Source organism: Rhinopithecus roxellana, chromosome 9 (assembly GCF_007565055.1).
Source record: "Rhinopithecus roxellana isolate Shanxi Qingling chromosome 9, ASM756505v1, whole genome shotgun sequence".
In the NCBI taxonomy this organism is placed as follows: Eukaryota; Metazoa; Chordata; class Mammalia; order Primates; family Cercopithecidae; genus Rhinopithecus; species Rhinopithecus roxellana.
In genome coordinates this window covers 87,418,677-87,434,533 of record NC_044557.1, presented here as the reverse complement: position 1 = coordinate 87,434,533, position 15,857 = coordinate 87,418,677, and the positions used below count along the sequence as shown (strand labels likewise).

General features: G+C 49.2%; 1 protein-coding gene across 1 annotated transcript in view; it reads right to left on the bottom strand.

Annotated features, from left to right (window-relative positions):
• The window catches only part of COL22A1 (collagen type XXII alpha 1 chain), a 303,439-nt gene extending 290,748 nt beyond the window's left edge, over positions 1 to 12,691 (bottom strand). Inside the window, exons 1-2 of the mRNA XM_010364508.2 lie at positions 12,601 to 12,691; positions 7,723 to 8,289 (exon numbers count right to left, since the gene is read on the bottom strand). Of these exons, the coding sequence (XP_010362810.2) occupies positions 7,723 to 8,289; positions 12,601 to 12,691 (658 nt within the window). The remainder of the gene's footprint in view (positions 1 to 7,722; positions 8,290 to 12,600) is intronic.
• Positions 12,692 to 15,857: the final 3,166 nt, after the last annotated feature.

Below are 15,857 nucleotides of genomic sequence, written 5' to 3'. Positions count from 1 at the left end.
GTCTGTGTTTGTGTGGAGGGTCTTATGTGCATGGTGTGCCTGCGTGTGCATGTGGAGGGTTGAGTACATGGCCAACAGTGTGTGGAGTTGTGTACATTGTATGTAGGTAGGTGGGTGGGTGCATCTGTGGTGTCTGTGTGGGTGCTGTTTGTATATACGGTGTGTGTGAATTGTGTATGTGTATGTGGTGTATAGCATGTGTATATAGAATGTGTGCTGTATATATGTGGTGTGTGGTGTGTAGTGTGTATGTGGTATGTGTGTGCTGTGTGTAGCCTATGTGCAGTGTGTGTGGTATGCATGGTTTGTGTTTCTGTGGGGTGTGTGTGCTATATGTAGTGTGCAGTGTGTGTGGTGTGCATAGGTGAATGGGTGTGTATGTGAAGTGTGTGCATGTGGGGAGTGTGGCGTGTGTGGTGTTTGTGCACATGTGCCCATATATAGAGTGTGTGTATGTGGTGCATGTGGTGTGCAGGGTGTAAATGGTGTTTGTGTATGTGTTCATGTATGTGTGTGATGTGTATACGGAGTGTCTGTGGTATACATAGTGTGTTTATGTGCAGTGTGCAAAACGTGTATTTGCATGTGGTGTGTGGTTCATATCTATGTGGCATGTGTGGTGTGCGTAGTGTTTATGTGTGTATGCATGTTGCATGCATGGTGCGTGTGGCATGTGTAGTGTGGACAGTGTGTGTGGTGTGTGCATATGTGGATGTGCGTGTGAGTGGGTGTGGTTTGTGAGGGGTGTGTGTGTATGTGCTTCTATCTAGGGTGTGTGATGTGCCTGGTACGCATGGTGTTTGTGTGTGGGGGTGCGTGTACGTGGGTGTGGTGCACCCCGAATTTACCGTGGAGTCTCAGGCTAGGCAGAGGGATGTGGGGACAGAGGTAGGAGTGTGACCTGGAAGGCATGGTCACAGGGGGTGATGCCACCAGCAGGGCCATGCCCACTTTGATTCTTGTACAAAACTCCTGTTTAGAGGGAGTCAGTGCCTAGAATTTCCCAGGCCAGACATGCCACCCAGACTTGCCAACAGCCAGCCTCCCTGCCGTCCCCTGGGACATGTGTGGCTGTGTCTTCAAAGGGAAAGATAATTGCAGGGGCTCTGAGGTAGGCCCTCTTCCCGCTGAGGGAAGACTCAGGGCTGCCCCCGGATGCCCCTCCGAGCTGTGTGAACTGGGAAAGGTAAGCCCCATGGCTGACGCTCCAGTTCTGCCTCCTACAGATGGGAACAGTCCCGCTCTCCTGCTAAGCACTGTTGGCTGCCACCCCACCTCCACCCCAGCCACTGGGCTCCTCCATCATGTGGAGTCCACTCCCACTCAGTCCCTTGGTGGTCCCTGTTCCCCAGGCCTGGAACTCAGCCTGTCAGTCTTGGTTTGCACAGTTGTTTCACACCATTCCAAGATCAAGGCAACTTTTCTCTCCTCCAAGAGACCCAGTTCCCCGTGTTTCTCAGCTTTTGAAGCACTTATCACCACATGAAATGACCTCACCCATCACTTGATGGACTGCCCCTCTCCTTTCCCTTCTGGAAAGTGTCACCCTAAAAGTGGGATCATATACGTTGCATACCTCTGTAACTCTCACACTTCAGAACAGTATCTGAAAGACAACCGAAGCTCAATGAATATACATTGAAAAAATAAGTCAATAATATGTATAAAGAGTGGGTAAAAGCATCCAGTGTTGTGAGATATTACCTGTAAATGTTTATTTAGTCCATTCCCAACTATATACATAAGTTGTATTATTTACTAAAGGTGTTTTGAACTACAGAAAGAAAAAATGTGCACAATAGATTTTTAAGTGAACCTCATAATGAATTTATTTGAAAGGTTAAGTGCTCTGCCTGCTAACTACAACAGAAAGCAAAGGAGAGCCCCTCCATCAGTGTCAGCGCCCACCCGCTAGACTAATCTCCCTGATCACGGCCACAAACCTGTCTGCAAGGAGGAACTGACTCCACATTACAGGTAACTGAGATGCAGGGGGCTAAGTCAACTGCACAGAATGACACACTCGTCAAAATGCAGAGCTGGAGTTTCAATGCTGACATTTTCCCAGGGAGAACCACAGGTGAACAATAAAATGGGAAAATTAATCTCCTCAGACAAAAGAAGCCTCCCTCTATTCCCAGCCTCAGTCGTATTGGCAAGTGTAAGCACCCAGGAGTCAAAACTTTCATTAAATAAGAATAGAGCTAACTATGAACATATCCACAACAGGGTGGGAGTGGGGAGGGGATGACCACACATCCGGAGAGAGAAAACACCACGGGAGCATGGGAGAGGCTCCTTCTTTGCCCTAATCCAGATCAACATCTCAGCCCAAGAGTCCAAGCGCAAAAGACAGGATGCAGCAAGGGACTCCCTGGCTGTGGGGACAGGAGAGAGAGGACCACCATAGCGTGCCCCCAGAATAGAAGTAGGTGGAGGCTTTCTCGGCCGTGGCCAGCTGGCATTCCACAGGCTCACTTACAGTGACCTGATAAGCTATATAAAGCTCGTTTTGTGGCCACGACAAAGCCTAGGGTGGAGAAAACTCTTAATTATAGCCGATGCTCTGGGGCTGGCCTTGTCCTCGGCCTCCACCCCACACACTGCAGGAAGCTGAGGCTGAGGGTGCATCCCCTGGGAGCCTCTGTCAGGCGATGGAGAAGCAGAAGTTGATGTCGTGACACAGACGCACTTCCCCGAATGTGTCCAAAGACAAGGAAACACATGGCCACCAGCATCACGGCAGACCTTAGGGAAGGCCACTGGGGAGGCCAGTGATGACGCCTGAAATGTGCCTGTAATAACACTGGCCTTGTGTTACTGTGTTACTGTTGTTACTGTTGTTATTCCACTCCTCAGTCTGCTGATACTTGTTTTCATTTGTAAAATGGGGATAATGATTTTTTTTCAAGTTCGTTTCAGTCATTCATTCAACAAACAGCCACTGGCTACCAGGTCTGAGCCACATCTGTTCTAGACACTGTGTAGTTTGATTATTAGATATGCAGTAAGATTCCAGAAGGATGGTTGAAAGCACTCACTCTTAGGCAGTAGGTTCTGACCAAAGAAAGACTTCTACACCTGTCCCCTGCAATCCTGGACAGGCCACTCAGCCCCTATGTGCCTCTGTGCCACCAACCATAAAACAGCCAGCCTGCCTTCTCTAAATCTGCACCAGCCTTCACAATCTAACCATTTGTCTCTGTTCACCAAAGTGTGAACACATTCAATATTTCCATTATTATTGGCTATAATTTCAGATTTGCTTCATGTTCTTATCCTTTTCTTTGGTGGGGGTGGGGTGGGGAATAAAATAGATCATTGCCCATGAACTTCTAATGTGCACAACACAACAGCAAGCACAGAATTAACTGTCAGGCCACTGCCCTTGATTTCCTTTAAACAATATTTAGGAGCTCATCCTACATACTAGTCTCTGCTCTAAGCACTGAGGTACCACAAGGAACAGACTTTGCCCTTGTGAAGCTTATATCCTTGTGTGTGAAGATACACTAAGCAGGTAAACTAATGCATATATAAAATTACACACTCTGTTATGTAATCGTCTGCCATTTTCCTGCTGCCCCAAGTAGACAAGAGTTTCCCTCGCAAGGACAAAGAGGATGCCAGATTCACTACTGCATCATGGGCACCTGGCCTGTGTCCAGCACAGAGGAATCACTCAGTGTGCTTGTTGAATGAATGAATGACGTGAATGTTTACTATAATGCATGACTGTTAATGAAGGAATGAATAAATGAGATTGAATCAAATGGCTGTTTTAATGCATGGTTGTTGAATGAATGAATGAGTTGGATCTAACTGAATGATTACTACATCAAAAAAAAATCCTGATATTTTTAGTCTACCATTTTCCAGTCATTAATAAGTGGCCCCTGTTGAGAATAGTTCCTCCTCAGGCTGTTAAGTCCCCCACAGGCATCCTCTGTGTACCAAGAGATTTCTGGTGTTCAAATTCTGCCATGCTCCCTGATTCAATCTCACTAGCTGCTTTCCAATATGTTACTATTAGCTCTTTTATTTTGTTTTGCTTTGTTTCTAATTGAAGCAATTGTAAGGGGATTTCATTTCGTTTGTAGCCAGAATAGACCAGGCCCTCTTCATCTCACAGCTGTATTTACAAAAACTGATTCCCTTTAGATGACTGAGCATTCACTTAAATCTTACATCTATTTTAGGATTTTGGAGAAGCCCTGTCTTCACAGAATCCATGAGCTTTTCCTGACGAGATCAGGGCGGACGTGTGTTCTGGGCTGGCCTGCGTAGGTTTCCCTTTCTCTTGGTAACAGCTCACTGGTTTTCCTTCATGTATCAAATCCCTTTCCTTGAGGGAGCTGGGCTGGGAACTAACTCCACTCCCAAATGTTAAACAAGGTCTTGTGACAGGCCCAAAATATTCAACCTATTTCTACTCCCAGACTAATGATTGGTGTAGGGACGGTCACATGACCTACCCTAGCCCAGTGAGACCGAGTGCCAGGCCTGCTGGGTAATAGTCTCTTCTCCTCCCGGGTTTGCAGGCAGACATGGCTCTGAGATTCACTGAGAGGTGTCTTGCCATGATGTCCCCAGGTTGCCCTCCCATGTCCATTCTCTCCCTCGGCCCTGCTCATAGCCCAGGAGGCCAGCCACTGTGACTGCATCACTTGGCCTTCCTTGCCAGGCTAGTGGAAGGAGCAGCCATGCAAGAGCATATAAGGGGCAAGGGCTTCTTTCTTGCTGCCTCTCTGCCTGTATGTTGTGGTCTGGCAAGAGAACTGTATGCCTTCATGACTAAGGGTCCTACAGGGCCACCCAATCTCAGCCCTCATGGACTCTAGTGACACACTCTATCCCTTCTCAGCTGGCTTCTCCCATCACTAGTTCATGCGTACCTCAGTATCCCTTGTTGATCTCACCCTCCTCTAAATAAAACCTTCATCAGAGTCTCTTCACTGAAACCCATTTACCAGTATAATTCTGATACATAAGTCAAGCCAAGAACAGAGTTAACACCAAGACAGAGGTACCTGGAAATGGAGAGTGGAATGAATGGATCAGGGTTTCATCGCTTGAAGCTGCCTGACCTCTGGTCTTTCAATTTAAAATGATAATATTAATAAATTTGCTTTACCAAGGTCAATGATGGTGAAGCCCGTGTTCTGGAGGCACGGGGGAGAGGCCTGAAGTCTGAAGGCCTGGGTTCTGTTCCCACCCCTGGTGTCTATTAACTGTGAGGTACATCCCAGGGACTTGACCTCTCTGGGGTTGTCTCTGCCATTCTCAGAGCCATCCCTGGGCATGAAAGAGCTTAAAAGTCTAGAGTTGTCTCTGCTGAGATCCAGAACCACTCTGAACCAAAACTGTCAGGATGGCAAAAACAAACAAACAAACAAAAACCAGTGGGAAGGATCTGGAAGTAACCTGGTTTCCCAGCACTCTGCATCAAGGGGTTCTGGATTCTGGAATGACAGGTAGAATTCATTGTTCCTGAGCTACCACATTGAATTTCTACTTCTTAGCTGGGACTGTGACCCTGTGCCTAGATCTCATCTGCACAGATTTCTGATTCATCCAGTACACACCTCGATCAATCCCATAGCTCCAGCCCTGCCTGGGCTGTCTCCTATCACTCCTCTTTCCCCACCTGACCCATCCCCTCTCGGGCCTACAACTGAGGGCCCAACACGCCTTGAAGCTGTGCCTTCCATGATCTCAGCATTCTGTGTGCTCTTACCTATATAAAAGACAGAATCCTTATCCTATGAGGTTGTGATACGGGTCAGTGAAGTCACTTATGGGAAGTCCACAGCCAATGCCTTGCATACTCTAGGGTAGATTACCTTCACTTAGACTTCTGGGCATCGATTTCCACCTCTGTAACATGGGCCAAGTCATCAATGCTGGATCTCTCCCAAAACACAGTTGTCTGAATTTCTCCAGCAGTCTTGTGAAGGGCCTCCCTTTGTCCTGCTGTTCAGTCACATTCCATTCCCCACAGAGATCTGACCATGTCACACCCCTGCATAAACCCTCCAGCATGTCTTCACCTTAGCACACAAGGCCCCCCTTTATGGGGACCCTGACAATCTGGCAACACCCAGCAGCCCTAATCTCCTTCTTTTCCCCAGCTGCATGGGCCCATCATGGTTCACTGACCATGTCATGGCATCCCTTAATCCCATTCCATCTCATCCTTCTCAATCCCATGCAGTTCATGCTCCCCCTCTGAATAACCTAAGCACCACTTCCTCCAGGAAGCCCTCCCTCATTCTCCATATCCCCACACATACCATAGCCACACATGGACCTGGCTGCCTGTGACTTTATTCAAGTTCACCTGCACAGTACCATATTCCCTTTTATGTGTCTTTCCTGCCTTCTAGACTACGAGCACCCTAAGAATGGGTGCTGTGTCTTATCTTTTTCTGTAGCTCCAGAAATCAGCACAAGGTCACACAAAAAAGTAGATAAGTATCTGATAAGTATCTGTGGAATAAATAAGTGGAGATTAAAAGAGCCAACACAGAGAAAAGGGTCATACTGTGGTACAGCAGCCTAGAGCCACCCCAGTTTCAGAAATGGTTTAGCTGTGTTCTCACTGGGCTGCAAGCCAGGCACAGCCACAGGATCCGGCCCCTGCCTCCCCTGCTGAGTCACACCCAGCTGCTCCCACCGCCAGCACTTCCATGCTGCCCTAGCCCCCCAAGGCTTTCCCTGCCCCTGGCCAAGGTATAACCTATGGCTTCCCAGTCAGGGGTTGTTCAGTCCCCTGCAGTAATCAGAAAGACAGAGGCTGAGGCTCCACACTCCACCTGACCTGCTTCAAAGCATAGCTCCTGCTAGGTCTGGAGGAAAAGGTTACTCAGCAGCCACTGTGACCCAAGAAGGACAAATGTCACCCCAATGCAATAGGCAGAGGCAGAAGCTGGAGACAGTATGGAACATGAGAAACCCACTTCACCCTTCCTGTCCTGGGGAGGGGGCTGTCCTCAGAATGACCCCCACTAAATCCTGGAGGTCAGGCTTCTAGGTCAGAGCCCTGGGGACCATCAGCTCTCTGCCTCCCCTCACCCTACCCCCAGCCACAATCAACAGATTCCAGACAAATAAGCTAGAGGCCTTGGGTTATCTCAGAGGGCACCGGGTCAACAGCACTTGGCCTCTGGGATAAGCAGTTCCTGACTGTGTCTAAATGACTGACTCTGGGCTGCTGGGAACAGCTGACGGAGCCTGTATGTGCCCATTTTCTTCCATGATCCCTCATCACAGCCCCTTGGGAGACCCTGCTATATGCCCAGTGCTTCAGGCCAGACTTTGCATGCACAGTTTCTAGCTTTCACAGCTCTGGGCAGTAAGTAGAGGATGTTCCCATATCAGAGGTAAAGATGAGACACCAAGTATCTCCTAGGCGGCAGGGTGGTTAGAACCCAGCCCTCTTTCATTCCAAACCCCTTCTTGCCTCCGCTGGCGACCTCTGCCTCTGGATGGAAGAAGACATCGCATCTTCCTGACAACAGGAATGCCCAGGGGGTGCATGTGCTACTAGGTTCCCTGTGTGGCCAAACCCAAGAATGTGGGTTCCCTCTGCCTCTGCACCTGCTACTTCCCCCCGCCTTCCTGGAGCCAGCCGCAGGGTCCCTATCTGCCCAAGGACCCTCCCGTGGGCTCAGCTGGTGGCGTCACTCTTGGCAGGGGTCACGTGGGGCCAGGCGCACTCACTTTCACACAGACGGCGCCGCAGCTTGCCCCGGATCTTGTCGATGGCATTGAAGTCGGACACGTGGAAGACGTGGGCGGACTTGGGCTCTGAAGCGATCTCCTCCAGCTCCTCCTTGAGTGCCTCGCCCACGCCCACAGCGAAGATGCGGATGCCAGCGCGGTGGGCGGCCGCCGCGGCGTCCAGCACCAGGTCCTGGCTGCGGCCGTCGGTGAGCAGGATGGCCACTTGCTTGTAGGCGCGGTCCCCGGGGCGGCCTCCGGAGCGCGGGGAGAAGCTGAGGGCCGTGATGTAGCGCAGCGCGTCACCCGTGTTAGTGTTGCCCCCATGGTAGGCGAGGCGCCGGGCGGCTGCCTTGACCTCCTCCCGCGAGCCGAAGAGGCCCAACTCGAAGGCCGTGGTGGGCCGGTCACTGTAGCGCACGACCCCCACACGGGTGCGGTCGGGACCCACCTCGAAGGTATCCACCAAGTTGGCCACCCACTGCCGGACCTTCTCAAAGTCCTCCTTGCCCACGCTGGAGGAAGTGTCCAGGAGGAAGACCAGATCGTAGTGGACACTTTTGCAACCTGCAGGGGTGAGAGAAGGGGTGGCATAGGGCAAATGGGCATGGAAAGGACACTGTCCTGGGGCATAAAGGTCACTGGGGTCACACACACCTGCTCAAATGCCTACCTGCCCTGTTTCTCATGACCCAGGGGCCCTGGGCTGCCTGAAGGGCCCGAGCCTCAGTTTCCAAACCTTCAGTTGGCAATAATGATGAGTTTTCCCCAAGACTACTGTGAGGCTCAACTGACAATGCGTAGCATCACATTAAAATGATTAACAGCCATCACACAGCACTATGCCCCAATCTCTTCACTTTTATTTTGTTTAAAAGGTAACTCCATTTTTTCATTATTTCTCAACCGACCACAAATAATGCATGCCCATTTCCGAGAAGTCAGAAAATGCAATCAAAAGATGTTTAGATGGCCAGGCGCGGTGGCTCACGCCTGTAATCCCAGCACTTTGGGAGGCCGAGGCGGGTGGATCACGAGGTCAGGAGATCGAGACCATTCTGGTTAACATGGTGAAACCCCATCTCTACTAAAAAATACAAAAAGTCAGCCGGGGGTGGGGGCAGGTGCCTGTAGTCCCAGCTACTCGGGAGGCTGAGGCAGGAGAATGGCCTGAACCCAGGAGGCGGAGCTTGCAGTGAGCCGAGATCCCGCCATTGCACTCCAGCCTGGGCGACAGAGCAAGACTCTGTCTCAAAAAAAAAAAAAAAGTTTAGATGTTTTAAATGCCCGTATTGCCATCTACACGGAGATAACCACTATTAAAGCATGGTATATATACTTGATTATTTTTTATTTCCATATAATTATTAATAGGAATGGGACTGTACTAGACACACTGATACTTATGCTGTTCTCCCCGCATTTAGTTATAAGGTAGAAATCCATTTCTAGTTTGATCATGCCGGTTTCCATGGCTGCACAGAGTCCTCTGCAGGGATGAACATAATTGATTTAGCCAGCACTCTCCCGTTAGATATCTAACGACTCAGCCCTTTAAAATCAGATAATACAAGGGGAAGTGTTTTCCAATCTCTAGAACACTGCACAAATATACAAGAAACTATCAAGAAGCCCTGGTCTTAAGGCCGGGCGCAGTGGCTCACGCCTGTAATTCTAGCAATTTGGGAGGTCAAGGTGGGCAGATCACTTGAGGCCAGAAGTTTGAGACCAGCCTGGCTAACATGGCAAAACCCCATCTCTACTAAAAATACAGAAATTAGCCAGGCATGGTGGCTTATGACTGTAATCCCAGCTACTCAGGAGACTGAGGCACAAGAATCCTTTGAGCCGGGAGGTAGAGGTTGCAGTGAGCCAATGTCGTATCACTGCCCTCCAGCCTGGGTGACAGAGTGAGACCCTGTCTCAAAAAAAGGAAAAAAGGAGCCTGAGTCTGACTCCTCCAGAAGGTGGGGTTTGGCCACCCCAACACAAGCAGCTGACCAGGCCTCTGGGAACACCAGGCACAAACATTTGGCTATAAAAACAAAACTGAACAAAACAAAACAAAAAACCACTTTGTTGAAATACGAGATTGGAAAAGGTAAAATGGTCTGGTAGTGGCCTGGGCGCATGAGAGTTGGAGGAGAATGCACCTGCCTGCTCAGCAAGTGACCGTGGATTTGTCACACCCTTTCTCAGGGGCTTTGAAGCCTCATAAAGGAAGGTATCTTTTTATCCACCAATTCCAAAGTTAGTGATTTATCCCAAGAAAACAATCAGATAAATGGGGAAAAAAAAAGATGTATAAAGAAATTCACAGCAGCATGGCCAAAAAAAAAAAAGAAAAAAAAAATGCTGGAGATAAACGACACAATCACCTATGTGGAATTAAAGAAATTACTTAAAGAAAAATTATGACGTATTCATTGCTAGGCAGCCATGACAGTGACGGCTGCAGAGGAATCCTTATTTACCAGCATGGATACACTTTTCCAATATAGCATTCGGTGTGAAAAACTGTTTATAAAATAATATGTATAACATAGAATTTCTGGAAAGAAAACCTATGCGTGTGTGTGCACGCACGATTGTATATGTATGTATGCATGACAGAACCTGAGAAGGAAATACTTGCTTACCTCTGGTAAGCAGAGCTATGAGTGAATTTTATTTTTTGTATTTTTTGCTTTTATATTTGCAAGCAATAAAGTTCAAAAAACAGAAAAACGATAAAGCTATATGTATTTACACACATACTCCCACAAATGCTTCCCTATGTGGTCTGAGCCAATGCCACCCTTGAATGTTCCACACCTACCTTTCCCTCTAGTTTTAAAAATCCAAGTGACAATCTGCATGTCAGGCACTGAGTTATATCCCAGCCTTAGCAGGACTGATCCCTAACAAGATTAGAACTCTGGAGTGTGTGTGGCCAGATGTGCAGACTTGGAGATAATTCCTGGGGAGTTTTTCTCCTTGACACAAAAGGTCATTCTTTTGTGCTTGGGACAATAATGTCCCAGTCTGTTCAGGATAATTGCTGCTGAGGGCCAGGCAGAACCCGGCCTGCAGGCTTTAATCCTAGAGCAAATTTGTTTGAAGGCTACAGAAGTTTCGTTTGTTCAGGAGGCCTCCCCAAGGGGCCCTTTTGAGCTCAGGACACATTTTCTCCCAGAGGCCAGGGAACAGGCGGGATTGTGTGCCCGTGAGGCTGGAGTGCGATGTGGAGAGAAGAGATCTGAACTGGGGCGGGTGCCCTGGCTTCTGGCCTTGACTCTGCTAAGGCAGGGGCTATGCCACTGCTGGCAGGTGAGTGCTTTCCTTGGGCCCACCATTTTCCACTCTGACATGAGGGCACGGAGGAGACCACCCTAGGGCCTTTTTGCTTTTAAATGTGATAATCCTGTGCATTGGCTGTGCGTTTGGGGTTGGCTAGATGTGCGCAGAAATCTCATGTTCCCTGCATGTAAAACAGATGTCTACAGTTAGTACTGCCCTTCCAGCTAGCCAGGCTTTGAGAGGCTCAGGAAAAAAAAAAAAAAAAAAAAAAAAAAAAAAAAAAAAAAAGCATGAGACAACTCTGTAAATTCAATAAAGAAATAATGTCAAACTTTCTTTTTTAAGTCCAGGGAGAAAAGCCTTAGAATATCACTTCCTGTAAGATGGGCCCAGCATTTTGCTTCCTGGATCTAATGACAGGCAGTCTCCCTGGCCGCCTTGTGGGCAGTACACAAAATGTTGCCCCTGTCTGTGTATTGAGGACCCTAGTGTGCAGGCTCTATGCCGAGGTTGTGGGCCCTGATCCCTCCTTCACAACTAAGCACTGACCCGTGCCTTCCCCCAGGGCAGGGGCCCTCATACAGGTTAGCAAAACCATGTTGCCATGTCTCTCCCCTCCTGCCCCGGGCCTTCTCATCTCCAGTCAACTTTCCCAATTACAGGGTCTACTACATAAACACACTTTTCTCACCGTCCTGGATGCCTTTGCTAAGTGGGCTCCAGTGTGTACATGTGTCCCAGAACCTTCACAGGACAACACAGCCAGGTCCTCACCCGGGCCTCCTCCCCGAGCTCCAAACCTGCACACACTTGGTAGAGACAGGCTCACAACCCAGGATGTGACTGATTAAGACGTGTTAAAGCAACTCATTCCCTCTCTCTGTCACGCTCTCTCCTCCTCTCACACGAACACACACCCATCCCCTCACATTCACACTCACATGCATACTGACATCGCCACACGTATTCACACACTCCCTCAAACTCACACGCACTCCCCCACACACTCCCTCACACACTTCCCCCAAACTCTCTCACACTCCCCCACACTTCAGACTCATACACACTCCCTCGAACTCCCCACACACTTCGTCACACACTCCTACACTTCCTCACACTCCCTCACACACTCCCTCAAACTCACACACACTCTTACACTCCTCCACACACTCCCTCCAGCTCACACTCCCCCACACTCCCACACACTTTGTCAAACTCACACACACTCCCTCACACTCCCCCACACTCTTCCTCAAACTCACACACATTCTCTCACTCCCTCACACACTTCAAAGTCCCACACACTCACACTCCCCCACATTCCTTCACACTCCCTCACACACTCTCCCTCACACCTCGCACCTCCTCACACACTCATACACACACTCTCAGACACATACAGGCCCTTGCTGAGCAGCTGGTGAGTTTCTGTCCCTAGGTTGGAGGGCAGCTGACTCACACTTGGATTCCAGACTCTCCCTCTCTCTCACACGGTCAGTTGTGAGCTCACTTGCATGCACACACCACAGCCCATGCTCACAGACACATGCTGTCTGCTCTGTCCCCAGCACAGCATGGCACAGCCCATGGTGGCCCCACCTGCCCGCTGAGCCTGGCAGCCGCCGCCCCCACTCCACAGCAGCAGCATCCAGAGGAGGCCAGCCACAGCGTTCCCTCGGAGGCCGACCATGGCTCTCCTGTTCTTGGGGACAGGCTTCTCTTGGCCAGGAAGAGACGCTGTGAGGGTCTACTGCAGCATGGCCTGTGTGGAGAAAGACAACCTTAGAGAAGGCTCTCAAGCTGAAAGTCTGTGAGAGGCAAACTCTGGGCCCCACCCAGGGAGATTCCCCCACGCCCAGCCTTCCAACCCATCTTCCCTCCCGGATTCAACTCCAGGCGGCCAATGTGTAACCTTCCAGAGCAGAGTCAAGTGTGACCTCCCTTCATGGATGTGTGCCTGGGTCCCCCCAGCCATCCAATTAGCAGATGGGCTTGTGGAAAGGAGTAGGAGAGGGCCTTGTGCCTGAGGACTCCACACCACATCCTGCCTGGTATGGCTTGGCTCTGTGCTGCCACCCATATCTCCCTCTCTGAAATCCCCACGTGTCGAGGGATGGACATGATAGGAGGTGACTGGATCGTGGGGGCAGTTTCCCCCATGCTGTTCTTGTGATATTGAGTGAGTTCTCAGGAGATTTGCTGGTTTTATAAATGGTAGTTTTTCCTGCTGTCTCACATATTCACTCTCCTGCCTGCCACCATGTAAGAAGCACCTGCTGCCCCTTCCTCCATAACTGTAAGTTTCCTGGGGCCTCCCCAGCCATGCAGAACAATGAGTCAATGAAACCTCTTTCCTTTATAAATTACCCAGTCTTGGGCAGTTCTTTCTAGCAGCGTGAAAATGGACTAATACACCACCTAAAATCGTTCAGTATCACCGTCCTCATCTGAATACGGCACAGGGGACTGCCACGTTCCACCCACCCCTGTCCAGCCTGGCCTCTCACCTTGCCTCACTCCCTCATGCCGCACTTGGTAGCCATGAACTTTCTAGCCATTTCCTGCAGGTTCCAGGTGCACCACACCTCCCTTTGCCCCTGTGGGAGGGCTTCCCTCTACCTAAAATCCTCACACCTACCCTGGGAGCCTCTGGCAATGCTCAGCTCAGATGCTCCCCTTCTGGAAAATTTTTCCCAGACCCCTCACTTCCCTACGGATTGAGGGGATCACTGCTCAGCTGCCTGCAAGTGAACCCTGAGCTCCTCAGCAGGGGACTGTGACTCTAATTCTCCATTTGCTTCATTGTCAGCCCTTTGGACTGCTTGATCCCTAGAGGCTGAGGCCAGGCCAACTTCACTGGGCATGGAAGATTAGAGCATTTACGCACGGTCAGTAAGTACCTATGAAGGAAAGAACTAATGAAGAATTCTTCAAAGGATTCCTGAACCTCAGTGTTTGCAATGGTAAGGGAGTTATCTCAAAGGCAGTTGGGCAAACCATCCTCATAAGGGTTATTCTGCTTCAAATAATTGGTGAATACTTTTTAAAAGATTCTAATAAACAGAAAAATATTAAGATGGTGGCAAGGGAGTACGTCGGGACGAAACTCATTTACCCTTTGTAAAGTACCAATCTGATGCCAGTATTTACAATGACCAGAGGGAAGACTGCAGAGAATCATGAAATGACATCTTATGAACTGGCATGTCTGCTGCAGCCTGGAGTCACGTGCCACCACCAGCACCCTGGACCAGGGCTAGCAGGGCTTATCGAAACATAAAAAACATGTGGCAGGGGAGTGAGCTCGTGGGTGTCTGTACGTATGTTTCTGTTGCTGATCTTTCTCTGAATTATGTTGACATTTCCACTCTTCATCAATGACAATCTAAAATGTTAAAATGAATCAGAAGGGAACCTCCAAAAACCTGGATTAACTGTGAAGAAAATATCAACAGGGCTGTGCCTGATGACAAGCATAGGTAAATCAATTTCTGGGACTATCCCCCTGAAATACACCCATGTGCATATGCGCATGCACACACATGCACACACACACACGCACACACAGGATAAGCTAGCTGAATGCACATTTGAAATCATGAGCCACCGGGCTTCATCTGCTGTAGGAGCAGCAGATGAATTATTTGTGGCTCCAAGGACACAAATATTTGTGCAGATAATTCTGCAGATAATTCTGCAGAGAACCATGAAATGACATCCTATGAACTGGCATGTCCACTGCAGCTCGGAGTCACATGCCGCCACTAGGAATTACTTGTAGCTCCAAGGACACAAACATGCTCTCACCCTGCACTCTATCCAGGCTGCTTCTCCATCCTGTAATGCCCCCAATCCACTTGATCTCCAGATGCTCAATCAGTTCTTCCAATTCCCTATGGAGTGGCTGTGGTCATTCCTATTCTGCATGATCTCAGCCAGGTCACATAACTTGCCCAAGGTCACATTCCTGGAAGTGGTGGAGCAGGCACTGGACACCCTATAACCAGCAGATGCATTACTCCAGGGAAAGCCAGGACCCCATTCTACATCAAGTCTAAATGTCTCTGCTGCACCTGCAACTCCTTAGCCCCTGGAGGGTTAAGTCTAGAGATACTCCCCTGCCTCAAATCCCTCCTACCCACTATATTCACCAAATGCTAATGTATCACACAGCTTTTTTTTTTTTTTTTTTTTGGATGGAGTTTCACTCTTGTTGCCCAGGCTGGAGGCTCACTGCAACCTCCGCCTCCTGGGTTCAAGCAATACTCCTGCCTCAGCCTCCTGAGTAGCTGGGATTACAGGTGTGTGCCACCACACCTGGCTAATTTTGTATTTTTAATAGAGACGGGGTTGCTCCATGTTGGTAAGGCTGGTTTCGAACTCCCAACCTCAGATGATCTGACTGCCTCGGCCTCCCAAAGTACTGGCATTACAGGCATGAACCACCACGCCCAGTCTCACACAGCTTTTAGCACAGCATTTTTAGATGCATCTCATCAAACAGATTTATGGCCCTGTGCTGGGCTTATATCAAATGCCTCAAAAATTTTGTATGGAACTTTTGTTTTCCAACAACCCATTCAGGTTATATCTATCCTCCAAATTTTGCCCACAGACTTCCATCTTTTTTCCCACATCTCCTGGTACCCTCTGCAGCCTTTGGGGCTGATATCTGGATGCTTACATCTGGAGAAATTATTCCCCATATCACCTTCTCCCCTCTGGTCCTTTGCCACCTCCCTGAAGAATGAGTGGATGGATGCATCCAGTCATATTTATCACTTGAGAGTTAAACATGTATTTGTTCCCATGGGATCTGGCAAGGGTCCCAGGCACAGCCTGTGTCATGCCAGGCT